This window comes from Ascaphus truei, chromosome 10, assembly GCF_040206685.1.
Source record: "Ascaphus truei isolate aAscTru1 chromosome 10, aAscTru1.hap1, whole genome shotgun sequence".
In the NCBI taxonomy this organism is placed as follows: Eukaryota; Metazoa; Chordata; class Amphibia; order Anura; family Ascaphidae; genus Ascaphus; species Ascaphus truei.
The window spans coordinates 38,629,710-38,642,615 of NC_134492.1; the positions used below are offsets into that span (position 1 = coordinate 38,629,710).

The 12,906-nt window shown below is 41.8% G+C and overlaps 1 protein-coding gene across 8 annotated transcripts in view; it reads left to right on the forward strand.

The window, feature by feature from the left end:
* The window catches only part of RABGAP1L (RAB GTPase activating protein 1 like), a 318,905-nt gene that overhangs the window by 92,199 nt on the left and 213,800 nt on the right, over nucleotides 1-12,906 (forward strand). For all 8 annotated transcript variants that reach the window (XM_075616671.1, XM_075616673.1, XM_075616670.1 and 5 more), the window contains exons 11-12: nucleotides 5,044-5,176; nucleotides 12,433-12,526. In XM_075616671.1, coding sequence (XP_075472786.1) covers nucleotides 5,044-5,176; nucleotides 12,433-12,526 — 227 coding nt within the window. The remainder of the gene's footprint in view (nucleotides 1-5,043; nucleotides 5,177-12,432; nucleotides 12,527-12,906) is intronic.

Below are 12,906 nucleotides of genomic sequence, written 5' to 3' on the forward strand. Positions count from 1 at the left end.
GTAAAATTTACCCAAGAAAGAAAAGTCTACAGAGATGCCTGTGAGAGCTACGACCTCTACAAGCAAAATATGCCCATCTGTAGGACTACCATAATTGGGGGTCCTAGCAAATACAGTGGCAACAGCTGCAATAGCGCCTCCTGAGGTCAGGAAGAAAATTACACCTGATAGCCTAAAAATGGAGGACAAGATGCAGCATTCCTGTAATGAACCCTACCCCACGGAAGAGTGGCCCTTCCAGTCCAATAAAGAGGAAGAGATCTTTTACGGGGAACCCGAACCGAGTCACACCCACAAAACACCCCAAGAATGGTGGGTGTGCCTGAACTCGGCACGAACAGAAAAGACAGCTCCCTTTGATGACGAATATGATCAACAGGAGACATAGCGGGAGCAGCAGATCACCCAATATTTCTGTCAGCTAAAGCAACTGCAAGAAAAGCCTGGCGTATATAATGAAGCTGCTAAAATTTCAAATGAAGATGGAGACCCCAATATCCCTGAAGGGACTGTGTCATCCAAATCAAAAAGGCAGAAAAAGAAAAGCAGTTCTTCACTTACCGTGGAAGGAACAGACACGTCCGCAGATCCTGTGTAGGAAAAGGGGGACCGAGTTGCCCTGCAGCCTAGAGAAAATTGAGAATTCGTCCCACGGTTAACCAAATATCCAGAGGGCCCAAGGCAGAAGTCGTGTACCCCAAAGAAGTGTCTGTCCGGTGCCAACAGTGAGGAACCCTCAACAAGTCATCCCAGGGAAGCGGAGCCGGAACCAGTGAGTGACGATCCCTTGACCAGCCCTGAAGACGCCCTGAAAATTGCCAGGCATGACTGTGATCTGCTCTGTGAAGAATTAGGAAGAGAGAGAAAAAATAATGCTGAGCTACAGAAAAATAATGTGAGGCTACAAAAAGATGAACTCACAATTTACTCTTTAGCCTGGACAGAATTGGACGATCTCAAGACTGAGCTAGATACTGCAAAGGCTACTATTTCCGCCATGGATGAAAAGCAGAGCCAATCTGATAAAATGGTGGCTACGCTAAAGCGGAAGTATGAGGAGGCACTGAAGCAGATGACAGTCTTCCAGCAAGAGGTTCACACTCTTCGCATAGAGCTGAATGCCTCACAACAGGAGGTCAACAGTGTCCGGACAGACGTAGACGTATCTCAGAAAGAGGTTCAGACGCTCCGCAGAGCACTTGATGCCTCACATCATGAGACCAACAGCTGCCGCACAGACCTGGAAGTTTCCAGAAAGGAACTACACAGTCTCACTGAGGAGCTGGACATTGCTAAAGAAACTATTGGTAATCTTGAAACAGATCTCAAAGTCTCTCAGAAGGAGCTTCAGACCCTCAACCTAGAGAAGGAAGTCTCACGCCAGGAGATTGTCATTCTCAAAGCAGATGTGCGTAAATGGAAGGAGGACTGCAAAGAGGCTCTGAAGAATACAGAGACTGAAAAAGGAGAAAATTCAAGATTAAAAAGAGAAAACTTAAAACTGAAAGAAGAAAATTTTCAGTTAACAGAAGAAGTCAAGGAAAAATTTGATGCAGAGCACCGACTGCAGAACCAACTGCAAGGTCTGCGTACACTCCTCCAGTATGCTGAGGAGAAGCAGCAAACGCTACAGGAAGAAAAACTGCAGCATGCTAAAGAGGTACAAGCGCTGCAGGAACATCTGAATACCCAGTACGTCCCCACAGAGCAGTATGAGGAGCTAAAGGCCACGCTGCATGTCTTCAGAGCATCGTTGGAAGCGGAGCTTCGATACCAGGTGACTCTGTATGAGAGGGAGCGTGAGAAGGCTGAGAAACTGAAGCAGAGAGACTGTTCCATTCCCTTGAGTCAGTACACCAAGGAGAAAACAGACGCAGCGGCAACCTTGACGGCAAAAATTACAGAGCTCCAGAATATGAAGGAGACTCTGATACAGATTCCTCCAATACGGAAAAAGGTATTGGCTCTGCCCAAGTACCAGTATCCCACAGTAACTAATGCCCTTAAGGACAAGGGTACAGTGAGAGTTGGGGACTCCATGCAACTTCAAAACAAAATTACGAAGTTTGAGCCACCAAAGAAAGCACTAGCCAAACCTACAGCTGCCCAACAGGCAACAAACAGAGGTAGGAGTGCAGAATCAAATCCAGAAGAATCCTTAGCTGAAGAAGCTGAACTGGTGACTCCGTGGTGTGGAGAAGCTGCAGAAAGACCACTTCAAGAGCAGAAAACTCTAAGGGCTAGTCCTAACTGCTCTACAACTGTTGCCATACACTTTGTCTACAAAAAGAGGAGTGTCCGATGCATCAGAAATCTCAAGACCGCGCACGCGATAAAAAGACTTTACGTGGAAAAAGTCCTCCTCCAGCGACTGAGGAGTGCTGATCTCAAGCATCTTCGGGAGGAGACAAAAATAAACTGGAGAAAGGGCTCCAATCCCAGCGGGACAGAGGGTTCTCTTCCTCCATCCACTCTCATTCAAGTCACAGAGATATCTAGAATGAGAGTGGAAGGATGGGCTTTGGCCGTGGTAAGCCCGAGCTTCCCACAAACAGGGGAGGTATGTAACAGGGGACTTATCCCTGTTCAGTAATGTGCATTTAATCTAGCAGTGTGGTAGTTAATTACTAAATACCACCTGCTTGATTAGATTGTTTACAAAAACCTGTCTGTTCAGACAGGACGTGACTCTCCTTAGCTCTGACTGAGAGCTGACCTTTGGAGAGACAGAGCAGAGGTTCTTGAGTCCCAGGAGAGACTGACCAAAAGAAACCCAGATCTCTGGAGCTGACCAGTATTGAGTTCTGCCCAGCAGAGCTGATTTCAAGACACAGGGAAAACTACTACACTTGAAGCTGAACCAGGAAGTGAGAAGATTTTCCCTCCAAGAAACAGATAAGACTTTTATTCTTAAGAGACTGCTTATATCTGCTTATTTCATGCTATATGTTTTGGGCTGCGAGAAATGCTTGACTAAGGGAGATGTGAATTATTGCATAGTGTTTCAATAGAAATACTCCCAAGTTAATAGAAGCTTTGTTCCCCCCCCTGTGTTTGGATGGATTTCCTGATGAAAAGGAAAAGGCACAATAAAGCCTTATTATAATTTCACATTATAAACGTCTCCAAATTGTGTACCTCTGTGAACGTCCGTCTACACATATCAACTTTGATCTCTCGTTATGCCCCTGCTCATCTCCTGCGCTCTAACCATAACCATTTCCTCTGCACCCCTTTCACCTCTACTGCGCTCTCTCTCGCTTTAAACTCTCTCACACTCAGTATATCAGTATACATCAAGCATCCTCTCTCCCCACCTTTGTCAAACATTAAAACTCACCTTTAATGAAGCATTTCAATAGCCTGGACTCATGACTACTGTCCCACACCCACAGTCACTCCTACCAACCATTGTGGCCAAACACTGCCATCTACTGCATTTACCTCACATGCTGTCTCTGTAAGTTTGCCAACATACCACTTAGGCTGAGTCCATAGAAGGACAGTCAGCGCTGAGCCGTGCGGACGCTCCGTGATGAGCCCCGTCATCCTCAATGAGGATGCCTTGAGAGGGGGCTCCCGCGAGCGTCCGCAGGCGTGCTGAGGCGCAGGGATTTTCAGCCGACGGCAGAACCTCCAATCAGAGCGAATCAGCCGTGACGTTGGCGCTTCGCGGGCTATTGGCCCAGTGACGTCAGTGCCCCGCCTCCCGATCACGCACGCTGGCTCGTCTGCTAGTTCATGCATTCGCTCCTGATTGCGTAGACAAGCCTCAGCGCAGAGGAACGCGGCTCCCCCCCTCTATGGACGCAGCCTTAAATAGTAAGCTCTCCGGGGCACGGATTTTCTTTCCTATTGTCTGACATTGTTGCATTTATGGTATTATAATTTCCTGTACTGAGCTGAGTAGACTGTGGGTGCTATATAAATATAGATATACATGAGAATAAACTATTTTTTGTATTGAGCTTAAATTTGGTCAGTTTTTGATTCATACTATATATTGTGTGTTAAATATATTTATTGACTAGCTTGTGTTTAGAAATGCAAGCTCTCATGTCCACTTGCCTATAATATTTACACAACAATTTTTAAGATAAGAATTGTACCTTGATACGTTAAATATTTTCTTATATGTATGATTTTCATTTCCCCCCCTTTAGAGTTTTTGCTTTTAGATACAATAGTATTATATTGGCTAAAAACGTAGCAGTGTTTGTGTCCCAAATGTTGAGGTTTTTTCCTTAGAACAATACTTTTTGGAAGTATTGTACTATTTTGCAGAATTAACTTAAAACGCAAGTATTAGCGGTTGACGTTATTACGGTAATATTCTTATATGTTGGCATGACAGGGGTTGTGCAAGATACAAAATGTCTGTGTTAGTTTACCATATAAGCACAGTGGAGTAAATTGTTAGTCCAAATAAAAAAAGGTATCACCTAATACTGAAGAACTCATTTATTCAGCACTATTGCAACTGGACTAACACGGCTATTTCCGTATATATATATATATATATATATATATATATATATATATATAATATATATATATATATATATATATATATACACACATGCACACATACACACACGCACATATACATACACACACACATATACACGCACACATACACACACATATACACACACACACACACACATATACACACATACACACACATACACACACATATACACACATATACACACACCCACACACATATACACACACACACATATACACACACACACACACACATATAAGCACACACATACACACACATAGACACACACACACACACACACACACACACACACACACACACACACACACACACACACACACACACACACACACACACACGTTTTTCTGGACCTTCTACTCTGAAATGCGTTCCAATTCAGTCCCTTTTCAAAACTAGTTGAAAAGCACTCTTCCAACTGGTCCTGTGAGGAACTGCCCATTAAACAGATTTTTTTTCCTGCTTGCTGATCCTACTTTTATTAATGTCATGTTGTTTTCTTTTCTTCCTCCAAGTCTGGAAGCAAAAGTGCCGGAGATGCAATCTATGAGGTTGTGAGTTTGCAGCGCGAGTCTGAGGTAGAAGAGATTCCATTCAGCCCAATGAGTGGTTTACTGTCCCCACAGGAGGAAGAAGAACCAGAGGAAGGTAAGAAACCTGTTTGCATGACACCACATTTATTACAAGCTTAGTTATGTCTTTTACCAGGTCTTAAAGATACTGCACAGTAAATATTAACATAGAGTGCTGTTCTCTTTCATGTCTATTATCATTGCTGGCGTTTCTTCAACTTAAGAACACACATCCCAACACTTGTCTCATACAAGTTGTAAAGCAGGTGAACTCACTGCATGTTGCATAGCAAAAATAAATACATCTAGTGTATATATAAAATGCATATTCATTTCACTTAAGCACTATAGCTCTATAAACCCCTAATGACTATAAATCCCCTAATGAATTAGACTGTAAGCTCCTCGGGGCAGGGACACCTCTTCCTTAATGTTACTTTTATGTCTAAAGTACTTATTCCCATGATCTGTTATTTATATTATCTGTTATTTATTTGATTACCACATGTATTACTACTGTGAAGCGCTATGTACATTTATGGCGCTATATAAATAAAGACATACAATAATGAGATCCTATACAGCTGTTCATAGTTATCATTAGACATATGCATATCTTCCTCACTATATATTTAAAGACAGGCCTGGCGTACAAGTGGGAAGCGAGTTTTTCCTCACGGACCGTGTATACGCCGATGACATCGTGTTCTTAGCGGATACAGCCCAAGAGGCACAAGAAACTTTGAACGACATGCAAGCCAATGCAAAGAAGCTCGGATTATCCATGAATACGGAAAAGACGAAATACATATTTACCAATACCCAACAGATTCAACGTCAACTGGACGGCAAAACAATCGAGCGAGTGGACTAATTCAAATACCTAGGGTCTATTGATAACAAAAGCATAGCAGCTACGAACGACCTCAAAAGCCGCATCGGTAGCACCTCTGCAGCGTTCGACTCCTTAAAGAAATGCTCGTGGAACCAGCAGGACATGACAAATGTAACAAAAATGCGAATTTTTACACCTCAATACACACCATTTTACTGTATGGCTCAGAAACATGGACACTACTCAAAAGCAATATGAACCTACTTGAATGATTCCAACTAAGATGTATTAGTAACATTCTCCATATTAAGCTACGAGACCGGTGGAAAAACGAAAATGTACAGTTAGCCTGTCAAAAACAATCCACAATCTACCAGTACATTAAGCGACAAAGACTTAGGTGGTTTGGCCACTTCTGCCGTATGAACATCACCAGACTACCATATCAGTGCCTCAACACCACACGACCGAAATGCTCCAAAGAAAACGTGGTCGAACCAGGTCGCGCAAGATCTTAAACTGCTCCACTTCACAGTAGCCAAAGGCCAAAAAGCAGCCCTAATCGAGATCAATGGTGCGGAATCACTAGAGTAATGGTACTGGATGGGTATCAATGGCGCTAAACACATTAGAGTGGTAAATAAATTAAATATACAACCAGATGGGATGGAGGGATGATCTCAGCCGGCGTGAATCAAACATGAAAAAAGAAAAAGAAATACATAGTGTGATACTGTTAAGACTCTAAAAAAACAAACAAACAAACAAAAACTGGCAATGTTGCTGAACCACACACTAGACTAAAAAAGATGAATTTAATACATTATAAAAACATACAGTACAATTAAGCACAAATAGACAAAGTTATAGGACCCAATCGATATCTGGCAGAATCGATTGGGTCCTATAACTTTGTCTATTTGTGCTTAATTGTACTGTATGTTTTTATAATGTATTAAATTCATCTTTTTTAGTCTAGTGTGTGGTTCAGCAACATTGCCAGTTTTTGTTTGTTTGTTTGTTTGTTTGTTTTTTTAGAGTCTTAACAGTATCACACTATGTATTTCTTTTTCTTTTTTCATGTTTGATTCACGCCGGCTGAGATCATCCCTCCATCCCATCTGGTTGTATATTTAATTTATTTACCACTCTAATGTGTTTAGCGCCATTGATACCCATCCAGTACCATTACTCTTGTCTGACCAGGGGTCAGAGGTGTATCTAGGCTGCTACACTTTTTATGTTAATTCAATTTATTTCATTATTTCTAGAGCATATGTTTTGATAGATATTAGTATTAGCGCTACCTATTGTTTTTTATTGTGGAATCACTAGAGATGTATTGAACATCCTGCCGCTGGCCTCCACAAGGCATCGCTCCATACCTTATAAAAGATGAAGCAATGTCGTTTACGGAGTATATACCATAACTCACTATATATGTCTTCACCTTACAGAATCAATGTCATTTCTGGTTTCATTTCTTTTTCCAACCTAATTGGTGTGATGAATGTCAAAGACATTGTTCACTCAATGCATCTGCCTTCTAAATGTTCAGAGCTCACACTTGCTCACAGTTTTTCCCCTTTACTTTTTTTATTACTTTGTTTAAAGGAAGGCATTTTGAACATGGTTGATATGCTATACCATGTTTCAGCTGCCATGTGACAAGTCCTTCTTTTACGTTTAGCATGTTTGTTAAAGAAACATAAATATGACAGTTTTCTTAATACAGGTGGTCCTCGGTATCCGACGGTCTGCTTTCCGTGGAACGGCTTATCCGACGCTGCATAATGCAGTCCGCTGGACGCATTATCCGACGTCGGAACTGCTTATCGGACGCTCACCGCTGCAAATTAATATGGGTTCGTTATCCGATGGTGGTTTGCAGGACGGATTCCGGTGGATAATCGAGGAAAGGCGTTGTAGCATTTTTTAGCCGCACAATTTAGGGAGCGCCCCAGTTCAAACATCCTCTGATAATCGAGGACCGCCTGTACCATGAAGTCTCATAAGCACAAGAACACCTTTACGTCTTCACAATTCTACATTTTTTGTATTGTACATAGACCAGTGTACCTTTGCAATGAAAGGCATACTATTTTCATTATTATTACACAGCTGCCAGTGTGCAGTAGAACATATAGACACCCGTGTTGATATCTGAGGCAAGTAGATTCAGTAGCTCTCCACAATGAGCACAATATTTGTGTAGCGCTGCTTCTTGTCGGCTATGCTTCCGCATGCCTGCGGAAGTGTGCGCGAGCCCCTGCTAAAGCCACTCTCATTGCGGCTGCAGGGGCTCACTGACAAGCGTCAGCGCGGGTCAGCGGATAGTCGCTGACCATGGACTCAGCCTAAGGCACAGAGGGAAAGGTCACAAGGTCTGCACCATGATTGGCTACACACAGACACAGTTCACCTCCACCACAGTCACTCAGAGAGGCGGCATGTGGGGGGTGGTGGGGGGGGGGAGTAAACCCCACAGGATAGCCTGACTCTGCCTGTATTTATTTATTTATAGATATAAAATATTTTACCAGGAAGTAATACTAGGACTTAAAGCTGCAGTTCAGTCAATATCCTGCATGTGTGGTTTTTTTTAATAAATCCGTTCTATAGTAAGAAAATACTTTTCGCATTTTCTGTTTTTAAAAAAACAACTTTGAAAGACCAATTTTCTTGTATTCTATTTTAACAGCCATTTGCTAAGGCACTGCCCCTTCATGTCCTGGCACACCCCTTTGTCAGCCCTGCCCTCCCTCTAGCACATGTCAGTGCAGGAGTACTCATGAATATTCATGAGCTTCCACTGAGAGACAGAAGCAGAAGAAAAACAGATCCCTTCACTAATTATGTCACCAAATTTTGCCTATCAATACATGGAGAACGAATTGACCTGCAGCTATACAGTTCTTTAGGTAATTAGAGATTGCACACATGAAACTATTGAAGTAAAAAAAAATTTTTTTTAATAAATAAAATAAAAAAGAGACTGAACTGCAGCTTTAAGTGGCAGGAGGCAGAAAGTATAGCCCTGGACCAGCCATGGCTACATTTGTAATGGGAGCAAGGCATGGAAACGATGACTTCTCAACTAGAACAGCTGCCCTGCAGATGCAGACTAGCTGGGCATTGTCATACCCTAATACTCTTCTGCGAATGTACAGGCCATAATTGAGGCCTATAGATTAGGTTTTATTTTATCTTGCAGGTGTTTGGCAATAGAGTGGAAGGCCTTTTAAATACCTCCATTTAAATACGTCAAAAGTCAACTTGAGAAAACGTGTGATGGCTCCATATTCTTTTAGTTTTATCAGCTTAACCATAATTAGTGGTTTTTCAGGTGTGGATCAAGGCTGCAAAACAGAAATGTGTCTTACATCAAACATTCGCCCAATGGCCAAACTCTCAACATAAATATAATCTGCTTGGTATTTTTTCAGAAAAACACAGTACCTTTGTATACCCCTGAGAAGGTCATACAGAGTCAGTGTTAAAAGGCTGCCACGTGCAAATGTAACCAAAATGTGCTGGAGCATGAGTGACCCCTGCTGATTCCCAGGCCTGCATTGGGTCAAAGGGCTGATTATTGTTACAACTGACATAAGTTCTTAGATGACTCGTGTTCTCAAGATGTTGGACTGTTTGTTTGTCATGTAGCTACCTATTCAAAATAATTAGCATCAGTTATTTTGCACCTCTGCAGATTGGTACAGACTCATATAGACTCATAGGGAGGATATAATGATCTTCTACACAACACCCTGCTTAATTTCCCTTGCTTGTTCTTTTATGGATGATTATGGATTTTGCTTATTGTGCTGCTCACTTATTTTTAAGTCTGAAGTATAATTATGTTGATGATTATGATAAACAACTTTTGGTAGCTATGTAATGTGTTGCATTATGACTTAATATGTATATATATATATATATATATATATATATATATATATATATATATATTGTGACGTAAAGTAATGATGGACACAACTACGTCACTCACAAGCTTTGAGTATGATGGCATAAATAATTTGCCCTTTGAGATATGTGACCCAGAAGTTCCAGATCATACAAATAAAGACTGATTTTCACAGGCATGTGTTCATGGGAAGGCTCTTTACATATTGGATTACTTCAAATTATCCTTCATATCACTGCTTTAGATCTCTTACTTTTGAACAGTGGCAACCAATTGAAAGCAAGTGAAGTCAAAAGGAGAGACGTGCACTGGTTTGAATCAAATCATCATGAGTTAAAAAATAAAAATAAAAAAAGGGGGCAAAATAAAAGAACTTACATTTATTGATTTTGTTTTTAGGTTGATTTAAGAACAGGTGAGATCCTCCCCATCCCCCCAACCCACCAACTCTAAATGCTGAGGCTCCTTCTTCTGAGGAATGGCGTAATGTTTACATGCACAGGGTGCGCTGATCATGTGAAAACGAATTGAACATTTCTGGACTAAATAAAACTGAACCACTTTCCCTCGTTAAAAAGAAAAAAAAACTAGGGGCTATATTAGCAATATATGAGATCAACTCATTATTATATGGTATTTGTGCATTTTATGGCAATTGCTGATGTGTAATGTATGAGGACCTCTTTTTAGACACTGTGAACTCTTATGTAGGATAGGGGTCATATGTGCCCTTACCCACACATACAACATTTGTGTAGAATGTGTACCCTGCACCTATTAGTTAACAGCTGCTTATAGGTTGAAATGTTCCAGTTGAGCACACCTGCAGCTACACTCATTTATTCTATCTGCTTTGCAGTATTCTCTGACATTTAACTCTTTCTTTGTGGTTCTAAGTTGAGTTTTGAAGCTTTCCCACACCAAGCTGTAAAGTCTTCTGTTTGACTTTTGTCTGAAGGTATAATGCTCTATTCTAAATGGTTATTTATAACATAACTACCCAACAGCCAATCAATCGTCCAACAACCTAGGCTACGATCCTGCTGGAGGCTGCTGCGCGCGCGCCTGACGTCCTGGTGGCGCGTGCACAGCGCTAGACCGCGGTCTGCAGGCAGAGTTCTCAGGTGTGGGTGTCGTGGCCATGACGGATCCACAAGCATAGGCTATATGCATAGTATTGCCCATATTAGGCTGAGTCCCCGCTGGCCGCGCTCATGCTTGGAGAGCGCTCCAAGCATGAACGCTGGGTGTCCTGCATGTACACGCGTGGGGGAGGGGCATTGCGGATAGTTGAGCGCGCTGGTAAGTATAGTTTTTTTGTTTACTTAAGCGCCAGGTGAGCGCGTGTGTGCACGAGCACGCGCAGGGACTTACATATAGTTATATATGTAAGTAACCGCCGCAAGCACCGCGCGCTCAGCGCTAGTGGGGATACAGCCTTACAGTGCGAGAGAGGGAGATTGAGAGAGATTTATTTTATTTTTTCAAACATCCCCCTCATAATAAACCAGGTGGCTGGATGAAGCATAGAATGACACAGCTCTATACACCTCATTTGGACAAAACTTTGCTCTAAAAACAGTGTGTGTGTATATATATATATATATATATATATATCTCCCCGCAGCACTCGCGAGTTGAACAAATATATTTTTTAATCAAAAGTCATCAAGCAGTCAAACTCCAGAGCGATGTACGTTTCAGACCCCTAGGTCTTTTCTCAAGCTCTGTCAATATATATATATATATACTCTCTGGTTGGCTCCCTTGCACACCATGTGACGCGTCGCCGCACATGAACAACATTTTGTTGTAGCCCCTACTGGCTGACGCGTCACAGTATGCAGGAAGCGAAGAGGGACTGGGGACAGCTAGGAAGGAGGTAAAGGGCTGGTGAGAGGCGCGCGCACGCCGCCGGCTGCAGCGGGGACCTAGCCCTAGACGAGGACCTGTAAAATCATACTACCCAATATAATCCAAAGATTATACATACTTTTATATTTAATCTCAGAGCAATTGAGGGATGTATTCTTGAAGCAGGTATTTTGAAATAGAAGTGAGCTATTTTAGCTTATTATTACCGGTAAACTAAAGGACTTATACAAGAACAAATGATTAATGATAGGATTTACACATTAATAAGTGACTCAAGGGTGAAAAAGGTAGGGAAGAATTCCTAGGGCAGGGGTGGCCAACTCCAGTCCTCAAGGGTCACCAACTGGTCAGGTTTTCAGGATATCTCTTGTTTCACAGTCGTTGACTGAGCGACCAGTGCTGAAGCAGAGATATAACCTGAAAACCTGACCTGTTGGTGGCCATTGAGGACTTGGAATTGACCACCACCCCTGCGCTAGTTCATCACCTTTGTGAGGTACTGTAGTATGTGAATTTTCCATTAAGACCTCAGATGGTTAATCAGTTCAATAAAAACACAGTTTCTTACTGAAATCCTTGTCATTCGGTGCTCCAAAGTCCACATCATGTCTTGCATGAGGTCATGCAAAGAATGCTTTTAAAAGTCTTTCCATATGAAACCAGGTTCCATAAAAATAATCTTTCTGTCTTTGTTCAGAAAGTGACAATGAACTCTGGAGTGGCACTGGGGATGTGTCCAAAGAATGTCCTGAACAAATTCTGGAATGCTGGGGTCAATTACTCATCAAATGGTAAGACGCCTACTATATTACACTTGAGTACTTAATTTAAAGAAATTACCTTTTGTGATAGAATAAAATGTTTTTGACAGATTAAAAGAATGACCGCGGTCCTTCCTCAAGTTCTAAAGATTTAATGTGAGGATCAAATGAAGAGATTAATACATATTGCAAAACAAAAAAAAGGACATTAGAGAATGAGAAAATACTTGGCGATGTTACTTTAACTCATGGAGTGTTAGGACCTGCTAACGGTCATGCCTTGAAGTTGGCTGCAGGCTTAAATCGCTTTGGCCAAAGGGTTAAACTAAATGACCCTTTTTCAAGAGAATATATAGGTATTGCACTGTGTATTTTTGTAACATTGGAAGTAGCTTTGGGCATCTTTGTTT